This window comes from Tenrec ecaudatus, chromosome 5 (assembly GCF_050624435.1).
Source record: "Tenrec ecaudatus isolate mTenEca1 chromosome 5, mTenEca1.hap1, whole genome shotgun sequence".
Classification (NCBI taxonomy): Eukaryota; Metazoa; Chordata; class Mammalia; order Afrosoricida; family Tenrecidae; genus Tenrec; species Tenrec ecaudatus.
Genome location: NC_134534.1, coordinates 115,522,162 through 115,538,893, shown reverse-complemented (window position 1 = coordinate 115,538,893; position 16,732 = coordinate 115,522,162). Strand labels below are relative to the sequence as shown.

General features: G+C 38.6%; 2 protein-coding genes across 6 annotated transcripts in view; one reads left to right on the top strand and one right to left on the bottom strand.

Moving 5' to 3' along the window:
- The window catches only part of GOLM1 (golgi membrane protein 1), a 93,708-nt gene extending 91,188 nt beyond the window's left edge, over positions 1 to 2,520 (top strand). The window contains exon 10 of the mRNA XM_075549864.1: positions 699 to 2,520. Within this exon, the coding sequence (XP_075405979.1) occupies positions 699 to 772 (74 nt within the window). The 3' untranslated portion in view covers positions 773 to 2,520. The remainder of the gene's footprint in view (positions 1 to 698) is intronic.
- Positions 927 to 16,732, bottom strand: part of NAA35 (N-alpha-acetyltransferase 35, NatC auxiliary subunit) — a 106,252-nt gene continuing 90,446 nt past the window's right edge. For 4 of the 5 annotated variants that reach the window (XM_075549859.1, XM_075549861.1, XM_075549863.1 and 1 more), the window contains exons 18-23: positions 15,586 to 15,722; positions 14,702 to 14,769; positions 13,715 to 13,855; positions 13,146 to 13,268; positions 8,009 to 8,089; positions 927 to 6,946 (exon numbers count right to left, since the gene is read on the bottom strand). In XM_075549859.1, the coding sequence (XP_075405974.1) occupies positions 6,887 to 6,946; positions 8,009 to 8,089; positions 13,146 to 13,268; positions 13,715 to 13,855; positions 14,702 to 14,769; positions 15,586 to 15,722 (610 nt within the window). In that variant the 3' untranslated portion in view covers positions 927 to 6,886. The remainder of the gene's footprint in view (positions 6,947 to 8,008; positions 8,090 to 13,145; positions 13,269 to 13,714; positions 13,856 to 14,701; positions 14,770 to 15,585; positions 15,723 to 16,732) is intronic. The other variant, XM_075549860.1, reaches the window with a different exon arrangement.

The window sequence follows — 16,732 nt, the reverse complement described above, 5'->3', positions numbered from 1 at the left end:
TTTGTTATAAATGTACATGGTTTTTTGGGTTTATTGGGATGTTTTAGGTAGGTATTCTGATTAAAAACCGCCACTGTTGCTACTATTGTTCCAGAACACTCCTCTACTTTCAAACTTGTCTGATTCTGTTGACGTTTATGTGGGTGTAATAGCCTCACGTGCTAAAGCCCAATTTTAACTTTTTAAAAAGGGCTATCCAGTGGACCTGCCACCTGAATGTCAATGGTTTGAAATGCTACCTTTCATAAATATTAAATGCCTCTATGTACTTGGTTCTATTTTTGGGATTTTCTGCTGGATTTCCTCTTATCAATCCGTATTATACCACACTGTTTCAAGTATGCTCGCTTTCTTTAGTATCTGACAAGGCTGGTCCCGCTGGGAAATCTCAGCCACATCCCTTTGAATCTCCCTTTTTCATATTTATTCCTTTTTGATGAGTAGAAGTGTGTCAGACCTTCTCATTCTTTAATTTTTGCCTCTGGGCTGCAGGATAATTTTTAAGCATCTTAACATTGTTTTGTAGCACATTGTTGCTCTATAGATGGTCTCTTTTTAAAATATTTTTGTCTTGATTAGGAATTCAGTTCTACATTATACTATCTTCATGAAACTTAAACCATACGAGACTTGCTCTGGCTGATCTCCATCTGTTTTTAACATTAAAATGTGTGTGAATGGTTTTTCCTTTGTTTTAGGTAATGCTGAAGATAAAAAAAGATACACCATAAATTTACTTGATCAGCATGAAAACATGAATCACACTGTCTGAACCAAAGAGGAATCACAGTTTGCATCAACATTAAACAGAGATGACAAAATATTCATGGGGAATTTGACATACAAAATAGAAGGTGTAACACATCTAAACATGATTATTCTGGAGTTTCAGTATGTACCTTATGTGTGGAAAATCGGGTTGTCTTTTACACTTTTTAGGGATTTCAAAGTGTCAAAACATGTCAAGAGTTTGACTAATAGGCATTTCATGAAAAGATCAACATCCAAAGAACAAAGGGAACACGAGGTCTATGGTGACAGTGGTCGTTTATTCTGGAACAGAACAAGTACACAAAGGCCTGCAGGGAGAGTCCAGATGCCGATGGTGCGGAGCCACCGCCTACAGACCTTCTTCAGCCCCCTCTTAAATGCTCTCCTTGACACAGCGCTTGGAGTTAAGGCCATCCGGTCGGTTCTGCCTCATAACTACCCTGCAAACAACTGAATGAAACACTGCAGTGTCCTGCTTGTTACCAGCCTGTTGTTTCTGGTCTCACTGATAAAGACTGGATGTTGCTTTCTAACCTTGTGCGCGCCTTCATTCTGACAGTCTGCACGCCTGAAATACTGACAATGAACAAATGTATCACTAGCAAGAGCTATAACATGGATGCCGTTTTGTGTGAGTTCCTAAAAAGACTTCTTGTATGACGACTTTTCTTACCCTTAATGTACAAAACATTTTTAAGTGACTTGTGATTTAAACATTTGTGGTTTACACTTGCTTTGCTCAATATGTGTGGGCAAAACAAAATTTTTGAGTAATAAGAATATACTACCAAGAGTCGTGAGTCAATTTCTGACACTGGAGGGGTCCAGCGGGCAGCAATGGTGCTGCCAAGTTGCAGCAGAGCCCAGTGAGGCAGGAACAGCCTGGCAGAGACAGGTTTTTATTACAAAAGAAAGTTCAACTGATGCTGCTGAAAGATAGTTAAGTGTTACAAGTTGGGACAGTTTAGAGACAGGAGAAATGCAGTAACAGGTATGCATCCCTTAATGTCCACAACATGTTCTATGACACATGCTGAGATTTGGATGCTGTGTGACCACTACCTTATATATAGTACCTATATTTGTATGTATCTTACGTGTCTAAGTGACCTCTTTGCAGGCTGCTCTGGCCCTTAGTATTTAAGAACCTCAGTGCTTGCAAACTTGAACCTGCTTTGGCTGCCTCTGGGCTTTGTCCTCTTAGCAGTTCCCAGGGGAGGGAAGCCTGGTGAGTATCAGGAACCCTGAGGGACATAGAGCAGCTGCAGTCCAGCGTCCCCACAGGCGCCTGTAGCAGGGCTCACACCAGATCCGCTTCAGCGTGGTTGCCACTAAGACACAGGAGTTGCATGGTTCTACAGTGACACGGAGCTGAGCCATGCTGCTGTGGAGCTGCAAACAATGCTGACCGCTTCCTGGCACCCTCCCAATGAAGTCCTCCCTCTTGTCTGTTGCTGTGTTTCTACAGTTTTTGTCGGAGTTTACATTTAGCCATGGCAGAATCACTGAAAAACAGGTTTGGGAAAGAACCCACATTGGTAGCAGTGCCATGTTGGACTTAACTTGGTTTGATATTAAAAAGGGTTTCTCACAACAGCTCTTGCTTGTAAATGATTGCAGTACTGTTCATGATGTCCAAAGGGTGGGTGGCAGTGGCAGCTCCTAAAATGCTTACATTGATAGAATATGAATCTCCAGAGGGCCTCAGAGGTCTTTTGGCATAGCCCCACCCCCTTTCAAGGAGGACACTGGGGCCCAGAGGTTATGTAACTTACAGGGGCTAGGTGTGGGGTGTGGTGTCTGTGTGCACACACAGATATGCGCTGATATACTGCATTCATATTGTGAATTCAAACTATAATGTATTTTTACTCAATTACTGAGATTATACATTTGCACTCACAAAAGGAATCAAAGTATAAAAGCAGCTTTGTAATATTATCATTTTCTAAGCTTCATATGTTAATAGTAGGAAATGAATCTTCTCTTGCTTTCTCAATTAGAAAAACGCTACTTATATAAGTTTAATGCATGCAGAGTGGCTGAGAAAATACTCCTTGACTCTTTTTACGTTATACCTCCATTCCTAGACATCTCTAAAGAATCCACATTTGGGGTTTGGCTCAAGGGGAGTCCCTCTGGAACATGGGGGTACAGTGAATGGTATGACTCTTTGCTGGGCATGCCTACACAGTAGGGTATAAAAAAAAGGAATCCACATTTGAACTGTCAACTAAGGATAGCCATTCACCTTTAACTCTTTGGGAATGGATGAGATGGGGTCATCATTAACTGCGTGCACAGAGGTACTTCAGTCAGTTCATTCAGTTCTTCCTCAGTAGAACCACTGGCTCCCTTGTAATCTTAGGCACGCATTTACAGGCAATGACTTACAGTGGTAATCGCTGTTTTAAAAATAAAGCAAATAAATCCATGTAACAATTATCAAATAGAGAAAGTCAGTAAGATATGTTAAATACCCAGAATGATTTTGTTTAGTTACCATTTGTAATAACAGGCTGTATACTCATAGAACGTGGGAAAGGTGGAATAAAACTATGAATGGTCATTAAGGTCCAGTGGAACTGTCTACACTTTGACCTTAAAGTTTTTAATTATGATAGAGGCACTGATCATTTGCCTTGGAAATGAACTATAAAAAAGATAAAATTATAAATTAAGGTAGTTCCATTAAACTGTGTATTAATTTTTTCTCATGATCAGATTTTGAAAGTGTTTTAGGGTCAAAGGTTGGGGAAATGGCTTAATTATGTATTGAAGTATTTGTATGTTTTTTGTGTTAAGAGGGAAAAACTTTTAAATATACAAGGGACAGTGGTTTAGTGCACTTTATGTGCCCCTTGTATATTTAAAAACCTGATAAAATTCTGGTTCTGTACACTGAAGGATTACTTGAAGTCTTTTTACTTTAGAAAATCGGATTTGTGGATTCATGATTAACCTGAAAATATTGCTAATATTTTTTTTTAAAGTAAAATGTGTATTTTTACATCTGGTAAAGTTAGATGACTTGACATATTCTCATCTTAAGCTAGAAAAGTATATAAACTTCAAAAAACAAACCTTTTATAAAGTGAGGTCCCACCTAGCCAGTTTGAAACAAATGCTCATTTCTTCATCTTTATTCTTAAGTAGGATAAAATTCTACCACTCTTAACCTCTCTGGTGTTCTAATTATGTCAGTAATTTTGTTAAGGGACTTCTCTGCAGTGTAATCCCGAGTGTGGCAGAGAACTGGCAGAGAACATACCAGAACAATATTTTATACCTCACAAAGACTCTGATCCCTTAATGGATGCGTGGGAAATATTTGCGAAGTCCAAATCTGTGTAAATGATTGTAACTGATGACACACGTGGTCCTAGTTACAGCTTCATTTCCCACATAACTAAGGTTTTGCCCATTAGCTCTCTTTACAAGCTCGTAGCCAGATTTAAATGAACAAAAAGAAAGCACAGTTTTGATCATTACATTCCATTTTTTGCTATTCCATTTTTTGCTTGTCTGATGCCAAAAGGTTAATATGCAGACCCCTTTTATCCCTAGGAAAACCCACTCCTAACAAATTGCCTGGAGGCTCCACCATATCAGGACACCAAGAACAACTGATTAGTAGTTGTCAAAATCAGTGGTTCTCAACCTTCCTAATGCCATGACCCTTTATTACAATTCCTCATGTTGTGGTGACCCCTACCATAAAATTATTTTCGTTGCTACTTCATAACTAATTTTGCTACTGTTATGAATTGGGCAACCCCTATAAAAGGGCCATTGGGCTCCCATAGGGGTTGTGACCCACAGGTTGAGAATATTCTACATTGTACAGTTGTAATGTGTTGTTGCTACAGCATCACAATCAGGGCCTTAAAAGTTCATGAGCAGTAATCTAAGGTACAACTATTGAAAGAAGAATGATGAAGAGCATCAAAAGGCATGGAAGCAATTAGTCCGGCTGGATTAATTATAATTAGTCTATAGAAATCTATACAACTTGGAAACCAGAAGAACAAGCACTAACCAATGCTCTGAAAAGGATCCCATTTGAAGGTCCCCAAAATATTAGGCTTTCTGATCAGATAGATAAAAGATCTGTGGAAATTCCAAAGACTAAGTACAGCCTTTAGATACCCCTTAAGGTTTGGGACTGAACTTGCCTTACATGTTTGAATCATCCATATAGACCAAAAGGGGAACATTCACCCGAGGACAAAACTCAGCGGGTTAGGAATGGAAATAGGAAATGGAAGAAATGGAAAAAGTGGTATCACACTGATGGGACTGCAACTGAATCTAAAGTATATGAATTGTATATAAAGCTCCTGATCTGCTTGGCAAGCTACCGAATTCACAAAAAAGTTAACGGATATAACCGTGATGCACACCTTTTCTTAAAGAAAAACAAATGGGTAGTGAAGTAGCAAAAAACAACCTAGGTGTTTCTATAGCAGACCCAGACTTGTTTACTCAGAAACATCCATAACATTCACATTAGGGCACACAATCACATACAGGTTACACACAAAAAATGGTGGGTTAGCTGCTTTAAAGTAATTCTAGAAAAAAGGTATCAGTATCATGTTTGCAAGAAATGTGTCAGATCAAGTTAATGCAGTTTGAACCCAGAATCCTCCTTAACATGTTACTTGTAGCTAAACTGACTCATTCTGTCAAGGGAATGGAGCACCTAGTCTGCATCTGCCATCTTCATGAACTGTTTGAATCCATAGTCAAAGCTATTCTATCTGATTGAGATTTTCCCTCCTTTTCCAAGTATGATGTCCTTCTCTAGCAATTGATCTTTGCTGATGATGTAGGCAAAGGTAAGTAGGTCAAAATCTTGCTTCTAAGGAGTAGTCTGTGTTTTTGTATTTGCCCCAAGACTGATTTGTTCATTCTCTAGGCATCCACAGTATATCCACTATTCCTTGCTCACACCACAATTGGAATGTACCAGGGTCTTCCTTTCTCACTATGCAACTTTTGCAGGATTATGAGGTGATCAAAAAGAGCATGGATGGATGAGGAGGCACTTCAGTCATCAAAGTTATGCCTTTCCTTTTTAAAAGGTTTAAAAAAGTGTTTACAGCAGATGTCTTCAATGAAATAATGTTGCTTGATTTCTTAACTGCTACTTTTTACTACAAACCAAAGATAAAATTGTTGCTAGTCTTAGGCCAAGTCTCCAAAGCCAATTTAAAGATCAGTGGAGTACCCGGAAAATTGGACACTGCAGTAGTAGCACTCAAAGAACACCCGAGCTGACTGGGAGAAGAAGGAGCCGAGGGTGGGGATGGTCTTGGCAGTGGGCACTTGTGGGGATGGGTGGATATGGTCCCTTTCTCAAATCACAGCATATTTTTGGGAACAGCTTTCTCTCTGAAAATGTTTTCTAGGTTAAAATGTAGGAAACAAAGGAACATACCACTTTTAAATCTAGACTAAAATTAATGATCTGTCTATTCCTACTTTTTGAAAGTCACTACTAGCAACCAAAATTCATAATCTTGTTTTTTAAAGTACCTAAAGTAATAATAAGACGTTTTTTTAAAAATCTATTCTTAGATACCCATCTTTGACATAAAACGACAATCCCAATGTAACCTAACCTCCCTTTATAGCTCAGAAGCCCCTTTAAAATACTTTTACCAAAATCCCACACAAATGTTAATAAACCCTTTGACTGCAATCTTCCTTTAGAGCTTCTCAAATCTGTTTCTGAACAAGCACCTTCATTGTTTACATGTCTCAATATGTTCTCAATTTTCATCTCCAGCAGTGCATTTTTGTCAAGAAATTTATTAACCTTTACAACACTATTTCCACTCCATCATTCATAAAAAACGATTTATGATTAAATCTGTAATAAAACCATATAGCGTCCATCAGTGCATCCATTAAGATCAGCTTCATCTATGGAACATAATAAACCACTTTAAAACAGCAGTTTCATTCATGTCATGTAAGGCTGTCAAATTAAAAACATTATAATGAGTTGTTATCCACAAAATCCATTTCTTTTCACGTTATGTGGCAAGACTGATGGATGTATGCTCTGAAAGGAATCTGAAATTTGAATGATCCATTGTACAGTCTCTCAAACAAGTTTCACGACAGGAAAATATTTGTGGGCAGAGAAATCAAATACAGGAGGAACCTGTAAAGAAAATAAAAAAAATTCTTTATATACTTTTAGACAATAGGCAAACATTTTGGTTTCTTGGGTTTTTTGAGAAGACCAAAAATCAAACTCGCTGTCATCAAGCCAATGCTGACTCATAGTTATCCAGTGTGTTTCCAAACTGTAACTGCTTACAGGCGTAGAAAGCCAGTCTTTCTCCCAATAGCTGCTGGTGATTTCAAACTGCCAGCCATGCGGACTGCGACCCAACATGTAACCGCTACACCACCAGGGAGGGCTCCTTTTTCAAGAAGAGGTAGCACAAAAGAGACCCAATAGTGAATACTGGTAAATGACAACAAGTTAGGAAGTAACCTAGTAAGGGAAAAACCTATCAGTTTAATCTCTGGTTTAAAGAGATTAGTAGGAAACATGCTGACCAGCTGTTTTATATCCTCACCAAAAAGTTGACGGAAAATGAATTTCAGTAAGAAGGTAAGGAATTCAATTAGATCTTGCACCAACAGCCCATTCAGTTCTAGGGTCACTGACAGTACTAAGCAATGCCAGTGAAGGTCACTTGTAAAACAGCAGGAGCAAGGAAGATACACAAGTAGAAAACATGGGTAAACAAAGGGATGGGGAAATACACTGGCAAAGCCATCAAGAATGCCTCAGTGGCTTTCTTACTACATAAGGGTACAGGCAGTAAACACTAAAAGGTACTGTTCTGCTTTGCAGGGAAAGCTTACAGCTCTCATGTCCTGAGCCCTTACAACAGAAAAGGTTTTAATTACTGAGTCTTCCTAAGAACAAATGACTTTATAAATACTTTTCCCCGAAATTTGGGTTTTCAAAATCCCCAAGTCATTCTGTTCTTTATGTAGCAAGGAAGGAGAAAAGGGCAGACTTTTAAAATCAACTCAATCTATAAATTTCAAGGCAAAATAAGCTGTAGTTGATTTATTTTCTGTATGCTGAATTTCAAGATGATTTTTTAAATTAACATTCTTTTTGGGTAATAATATTTATGCATCTTAGTGCAGAAATATGTGAAAATGTTAATTTAAGGGCCATTTTTCCCATAAATATGCTTACCTTAGATTCTTTTTTATGTCCTCCTGCCAATAGCTTCATAACCACAAAGTTGGGTTTGGCAACCTTTAATATTCTACTGACCTAAACAAATGAGCAACATTAAGGTATAAAAACAATATGCATACTCATCACTTGAATCTACTGTATTTAAAGGCACTAATAGAAATTTTGCACAATGTGCTAAAATTTGCTAAATGTGCTAAAATTATGAACAAACATCATACTTGTCATAAAACAAAACTAATCAATTCTTACTCAAAACTAATCAAATCTTACTCTAATTAGCAAAGTATTAAGAGCAAGAGCTCAAGTGTTGTTATTTCAAATTTCACCTTTGCCTTTTACTAGTTGTGAAAACTCGGTAAAAATACTTAAAAGACTTTTTCTCTTTCACCTTTGAAGATGAGAATCATGTTACTCTTTACTTTGAATCATAATTCACCTTTACCTTTAAGTCAAAATCATAATTTTAGTCATCCCCAATTATTTATTGTGAGGGTTAGAGCTCTGAGCCTTGCCTAGCAAGTAGTAATTATTCTTTAAGTGTTAACTAGTATTACTAACTACGACCGTGTAAGAAAAAGAGACTATATTTGAACACAAGTAACAATGGAATAGATATTACTTCTTTTTAAAAAAGAATTATGTAAAATCTGAAAAGTCTATGCTGTGTTCTTCTTGACCTGTCTGGAAATAACACAAGTTCAAGACCTCCCATCTTGAACACCAGACCCCATAGCCAATTGCCTAGAGGATAGCTCTACTGGGACACCCACCAGGCAACTCAAATTTAAACACGTCCAAACGCAGCTCGTGACCATGCCACTACGCGCCCACCGTCCCCTCCCCCTCTTCCCACTAAAGTCAATGCCTCTATAGCTGCTCAGATCAAAACCCTATGACTTCTTTCTCTTTCACACTTCACCGCCACTGCATCTGCCAATCCTGAGAACTTTAAAGCACACTGACAAACAAAACTCATTGCCATTGAACTGATTAGACCTCAAAGCACACACAGAATGTAAATGCTTCCGATCACCACCTCCTACTGAAAATTACTCTCCCCTGCTTCTACCAGCCACTCTAAATATATTTTCAATAGAGTGGTCAAAGCTAACTCACTGTAAATCTTTAAGGGAGTAGAATCAGCTTTCTCTTAAGGTGCAAAGGTGTTTTCAAACTGCTGATCTTGAAGCCAGGTGCTCATCACAGAGCTCACTATACTATCAGTGCTCCTTACAGTGGTCAGAAGCATGTTTTAAAACAGATGAGATCTGAGGGGCCGGCCCTCATCCCAACTACTAGGTGGAAACCTGCCCCTCCCCCCAAAAGAATTTATTTCAAAGGACAGCATTGAATCTGCAGCTCAGGGAGAGGGACATATCTGATCGGAGAACAAAGGAGCAGATGAAGGGGAAGGAGGAGAGAATGGAGCACATCCTGACCCACCAGGCCTTGAGGACCATATTCCTGATTAGAGCAGCCAGTCCACAGAGAGTGCCACATGGCCAGCCCCACTATGAGACATCATGTCCCTCACTGGCCCATAGCCCTACAGGGGACAACACTAGAGACACAGTGTGGGAATCGCGCCCGATCTGATCCTGCACATTGAGGCAAAACACTAAGGGGGTGCAACAGAACAGCAAAGGAATGGAGCGGCGAGGTCCCCAGGGAATGCTGAAGCTGGATTTTGGGGCCAGGGCGTGGTGCCCCAACAGACTGGACTGGAAACCACTCCCCAAAACTGGACTGGCCAACAAACAATCCTCGAACTAACTACAAGCTTTTCTTTCTTGTTGTGTTTTGTTTTTTTCATTGGTTTGTTGTTGTTTTGTTGTATATTGTTGCTTGGTTTTGCTCTGTCCTGCTTTTGTGCATGCTATTATCTCCACAGATCTGTCTAAATAAGATAGGCTGGAGGAGAAAACATCAGGACCGGCAGTTCCAGGATGGGAGAGGGGGAGGTTAGGGGAAATGTAGTGTATTAACAAACCCAGCGACAAGGGAACAAGTGATCCCAATCAGTGGTGAGGAGGGTGTAAGAGGCGTGGTAGGGAGTGATCAAGGGTGATGTAACCAAGAGGAATTACTGAAACCTAAATGAAGATTGAGCATGATAGTGGGACAGGAGGAAAGTCAAAGGAAATATAGGAAAGAGCTAGGAGGCAAAGGGCATTTAGAGGTCTAAATAAAGGTATGTACATATGCAAATATATTTATATATGAGGATGGGGAAATAGATCTATGTGCCTATGTTTATACGTTTAATAATAAGGTAGCAGAAGGACATTGGACCTCCACTCAAGTACTCTCTCAATACAAGAATGCTTTCTTCTATTAAATTGGCATTTTATGATGGTCATCTTCCTGACACAACCGCTAAAGACAAAGCAGGTGAATAAGCAAATGTGAAGAAAGCTGATGGTGCCCGGCTATCAAAAGATACAGCGTCTAGGGTCTTAAAGGTTTGAAGGTAAACAAGTAGCCATCTAGCGCAGAAGCAACAAAGCCCACATGGAAGACGTACACCAGCATGTGCAGTCATGAGGTGCCAAAGGGATCAGGAATCAGGCATCATCAGAACAAAAAAATCATATCATAGTGAATGACGGGAGGAGTGCAGAGTGGAGACCCAAAGCCCACTTGTAGGCTACTGGACATCACCTTACAGAAGGGTCCTGGGGAGGAGATGAGCCAGTCAGGATACGATATAGCAACGATGAAAAATACAATTTTCCTCTAGTTCCTAAATGCTTCTCCACCCACCCCACTCCCACTGTCATGATCCAAATCCTACCTTTAAGTATGGCTAGACCAGAGGATGTACACTGGTACAGAAAGGAACTGGACACAGGGAATCCAGGGCAGATGATCCCTCGAGGACCAGTGGTATGAGTGGCAATACTTGGAGGGAGATGGGAGGGTGGGTTGAAAAGGAGGAACCAATTACAAGGATCTATATGTGACCTCCTCCCTGGGGGACATACAACAGAAAAGGGGGTGAAGGGAGACATCGGACAGGGCAAGATATGACAAAATAATTAAATTATCAAGGGCTCATGAGGGAGGGGGGAGCAGGGAGAGAGGGGGGGAAAAAGAGGACCTGATGCCAAGGACTTAAGTGGAGAGCAAATACTTTGAGAATGATGAGGGCAATGAATGTACAGATGTGCTTTACACAATTGATGTATGTATGGATTGTGATAAGAGTTGTATGAGCCCCTAATAAAACATTTTTTTTTTTAAATTACCAAGTGCTCATGAGGGAGGAGGAAACGAGGAGAAAAACGAAGAGCTGATGCCAGCGGCTTAGGTGGAGAGCAAATATTTTGAGAATGATGAGGGCAATGAATGAACAAATGTGCTTTACATAATTGATGTATGTATGGATTATTGTAAGAGTTGTATGAGCCCCTAATAAAACGATTTAAAAAAAAAAACAAGATGAGATCAGGTCACACTTCTGCTCTAAAACACTCCAGTAGTTTATCCCCAGACCCAGAAATACACCTGGTGTGATCCAGTCTTGTTACCACGCTAACCTCATCTTCCCCTTGCCTGATGTACTCCATCTACATCAGGCTCTAGCTGTCTCGTGAAGAGAAATTACTTGTGGTTCTTCTATCCACTTCTCTAAAATTCTCACCAAATGACTGAGTGGGACCACACTTCGTCAACCCTGAAGATCAGTCACTACATTACAGTACATAAAAACCATCCTTGGTCTTCCTACTTAGGAGCTCTGTTGATAAACACAGGTTTCCTCAGTATTTTACAATTATAAACACTACTGCAAAGAATACTCTTGCATATTTATCATTCTGCCCACCCACATGTGCACATGTACACAAAAGCAAACAAAAGGGTTGAGTCTAAACACTTGTGGTTTTGATAGAAAATGATAAATTAACCTTCTATGAAAGCTGTATCAAGATGTATACTCCAACAACATATACATATCTGAGGTTAATGTTTATTTACAGAATAAATATATTTCCAGAAAATTAGGTGTATAGCAAATTAAGGATATCATAAAAGCCCCAAACGTAAGTTTTCACTTTCTGTGACGAATGGCCAGATCATTTTTCAGATATAAGAATTATGAGGGTGAGTGGGGAGGGAGGGAGAAAAATGAGCTGATGCTAGGGCCTATGAGGAGAGCAAATGTTTTTAGAATGCTGAGAGAACGAATGTACAGATGTGCTTTACACAATCGATGTATGTATGGATTGTGATGAGTTGTATGAGCGCTTAATAAAATGATTTTTTTAAAAAGAACTATGTAACTATAAAAACCATACACACTGTCACTGAGTCAATGCCAACTCACAGCAACTCTAGAGGGAAGAGTAGAACTGCTTCTGGAAGTTCCCAAGACTAGAGGAGAGTTGAGAGCCTGGTCTTTCTCCTACGGAACAGCTGGTGGTTTTGAGCTGCTGACCTTGACAATCTCAGTTCAATGAATAACCAGCACACCATCAGGACTCCCTATATAACTCTATCTCCTATATATAATGAACTATAGACTTAAATGTTAATATTCTGATGTATGGATCAGTCTCCAACAGGTTGACAAACTGCAGCTCTTGAGCCATATGCAGCACTTTTGGTACGTGCACGTGGCTCTGAAGTAAAATTCAAAATGAAAATAACACTATCATAGGTATAAAGTTTTTAAAAGGTATTCAGTTAGTGGTGATTTAATTTGTAAAATTTATTTCTCAAAAATAAAAATTATTTCTGGTTCTCAAATAATTTTTTAATTACTGTGAGGGACAGCAGTGGCTCTTCTACCTCAAAAATTTGCCAACCCTTGCTTTAGAATCAGTTTCCCAATTTATTTGGCCTACCCCCAACTTTTCAGAAACAAAATTACCCAATGACAAATTAATTACCCTGGCAATTAAAAACTTTTGTACTACAGAATCCAGGATAAAGTATAGGTTTCAGTTTTAGCAGCACCCCCTGGGTATTACCCACTTTAGTAAACATGGGTCTAGAGCCTATGTCTATCTTTCCACTGAATTCTAAATTTACACAAACAAGATATTTGCATCACTTATCTCAAAAAATAATTTAAGTTAAACTTCACAATTAAATATTTTTCCAAGTATTATTGTGAACCCCATCTTACCTCCTGGTCTGGATTTGAGATGTTTTCCAGTATCATTTTTGCCTGCTGAAAGTGCTTACTAGCTGCCACATAGAGTTCTGGGGACTGAGGAGGAGGGCTATATTTATTGAGGTCAGACATTTCCTAAAAAGAAATGGGAAATATTAGTAAAAATATATGCAATTAAAAAAACAATTCTAAAATTCTTAATTATCAACAAATTCTACCTTGACTATTTATTCATATACAAGGGAACTTTGAAAAGCTTGTAGCAAATTTCCTTACTATTTAATTCCACTTTTCCTTGAACTTTTTGAAGTCCCCTTATATACTACAATGAAAGTTCAGCACATCTTCTTTTCTATTTTTTCCTATTTAATATTCAATTTTTAATCCCCACACACTAACATTATTATAATACTCTTAGATATCTGACTTTTAAAGTATGATAATATAATAAGATGTGAGGGTGGAGAGGAAGAAACTAAATAGTTTTTATACATTTACATAGGTATTTTATCACCTTTTCCCACTAGTCCAGTAAATGAATGAATCAGCTCTAATGTAATTATTTCAAAAATCAGGCTCACCTTAAACTGTAGATAATGCACTGGTGGTGGTGTCATCACACTGTTGAAAGGGGCAAACCTGTGTTCATATCGGACTTGCTCACTATCAAGCTCAAACTTCGGTTTTCGGACTTTGCCATCCATATCAAATGCTACCATGGTCTGAAAGAGAAAGCATGGGAATGAAACAGACGGCGTCATTACGCAAAAGCATGTATCTTCACTATGACAGACTTAAGAAAAGAAAGTGATTTATGTAAAGCTGGAACAACTCAGAAATCAGAAGAGAAAAACTGGTTTGCTACTGGGCTGTGATTTGCAAGGATGGGGTTTTCTACTCCTGTAAACAGTCTCAGAAACTCAAAGAAGCAGTTCTACCTTGTCCTATAGCAGTGGTTTTCAACCTTCCTAATGCCGCGACCCTTTAATACAGTTCCTCATGTTCTGGTTACCCCCAACCATAAAACTATTTTCATTGAGACTTCATAACTGTACTTTTGCTACTATTATGAATCTGGTGACCCCTGTGAAAGGGTCGTTCAACCCCCAAAGAGGTCACGACCCACAGGTTGAGAACCGCTAATAGTCACTTTGAGTTGGCATTGACTCCACGGCAGGAAGGTATTTTCATTTTGGTTCTATCAAATGTCACATTCCAGTGTTTAATATACTGCTAACTATTTTCCCACCATCCATCTGTCAGATGGTTGTACTGTGATGGTTTGCATGTTGATAGGATGCTGGAAGCTATGTTACCAGTATTTCAAATACCAGCAAGGTCACCCATGGTGGACATGTTTTGGTAGTTTCTAGACTAACACAGATTTACAAGCTGAGTAATATTTAAGAGTAAGTAAAAATGTATTGCTACTGGGTTCCTCATTCATATATAACAGCAACAAAAATTCAAGCCAAGCCTGCTGTCATCAAGGTGAAATTAGAGCCCAGAAAATATCACTTTTAGTTAAATTAGATAATAACAAAAGTACTTAATGTTCCACAACTTACCTTGAACATTCCAGCACACATATTCTGATACGCCTGGCTCATTGTGATCTCTCGGCTCAGTGGGCGTACTAAAAGGAAAAAAAGCATGTACACTTTTACACCGCCCCCTACTCCAGCATTACTGAAAAAAAAAATCTAGTAATTATAATAAAACTTTCAGCTTATTAACTAAATGAAAACATGATACCAATTATTCTTCCTCCAGGCTAAATTTTAAGGTTAAAATCTACAAAGAATTAAATATAACTGTAGGTACTAACAGTGTTCCCCAAATAGCTAATACCATATGAAGTAATTTTAACTTTTCTTGAATTTACCATACTGAGTCTTAACTTGTGCAGAAAACTCATGAATACAAGTCATTTATGGCACACCAAAACTTTACATCTTTGAAAAGAAATATAAAGAAATATTTTCTAAGAATTGTCGGCATATTTATACCCTTCCCCAAGGGACTGACTGGCCCCGTCCCTTTGAAGTATTTCTCACTTCTCAAAGTTCTTGATGCCTCAAAGTGCTCTTTGTCTAGTCCAGCAGCACCGTTTTGAATCTACTTCCCTCCTAAGCTGTCAGGACCTTTCGGTCTTCTCCAGCTGTCCTGTTCTCTAACCTACATTGCTTGTTCATTCCATGTGGCCACGTCCTTTCCGAAGACTCTGATACATGGGACAAAAAGTGGAAGAAAAGGAAAGAAAGGAACAAGAAGCCTACATTACAAACATCTGAATTTCTCTGCCTTACGTTGTGAGAGAAAAATTGACAACAATAAAATGTAACGACTAATTCCTTTATCACCAGTCGGGCATAGGTCTCTAGTTATCTGTAGAAACTGAAGTATACCCCAATGCTCTTTATTTCTTAGGTAAGAGAGTAATCCACAGCACCTTTCTTCTTTTTCTTTGTTTTTTTACTGCTACGGCCTTTCTGCTGCTCTTCCATTATCCTTTCCTCTGCCATTTGAGAGCCGTCAGCACGACTCAGTGTTGACATCAACCAGGCATACAAGAATTCAGAGAGATACCTAAGATGACAGGTAAGAATACCTTAGTTACAGAGACCAATAAGTAATATAATCTCATTAATATTCACACTGCTCCTAGTAAGGAGATCTTTGCTTATAACAGCTTCAAAGTTAAAGCGAAGCCAACAAATTAACTACTGAGATCCTAGCCAGACATCTTATAAGAAATCTGTACTAAAATGGACTAATTTCCCCTTTTTTGTTGTCAGTACAGTATTTAAAATTTTCAGATTCTCTAAATTTCCTATAGTAATACATTTTAGTTTTTCAAAAGATTTCCTGATAACTATATATGTATATGTATATATAGATATATAAACACCCACATGCATGCATGCGCATGCACACGAGTGTACACACACACACACACAGATGACCACTCGCTAACTGCTTTGTCAAGTCAATTCTCACTCACAGCGATCCTATTAAGGACAGAATAGAACGACCCAAGAGGGCTTCCAAGGTTGCAAATTTTTACAAACGCAGACTGTCACATTTACCCCAGGGGTACTCGTCAATCGTCAACTTGCCAACCTTTAACCACTACACTACCAGGACTACTTTATATATACATACACATATAAATGAAATGGTTGTCCATGTGAACATTTTTTACTACTTCAGCCATACTTAACCTTAACCTATAAAGTATTTTATTGACCTGTCAATCACAAAAACAACAAATAAATTCACAAAAAGACAAAAATTTGTATCACACAAGTCCGTGGTAAGAAATGAACATAAAGGCTGTACACTTGAGTTTTTTTTCAATAATGAAATTCAAAATAGCAGTATTCTACCAGATCCTGGTTTTTGAGCAGTTTAACATATTCTCCTAAATTGAAAAAAAAAAGTTCAAATCTAAGGGATGGATATCTAAATTTCAAAATATAGGCCCAAATCAACAAAACTAGGGATCTCATTTACTGCCACTCACTCGAGTCTCATACTACAAAACAAAGTAGACTGCCCTTTTTCCTCCATGGAATGGCTGGGGCTTAGAAATGTTG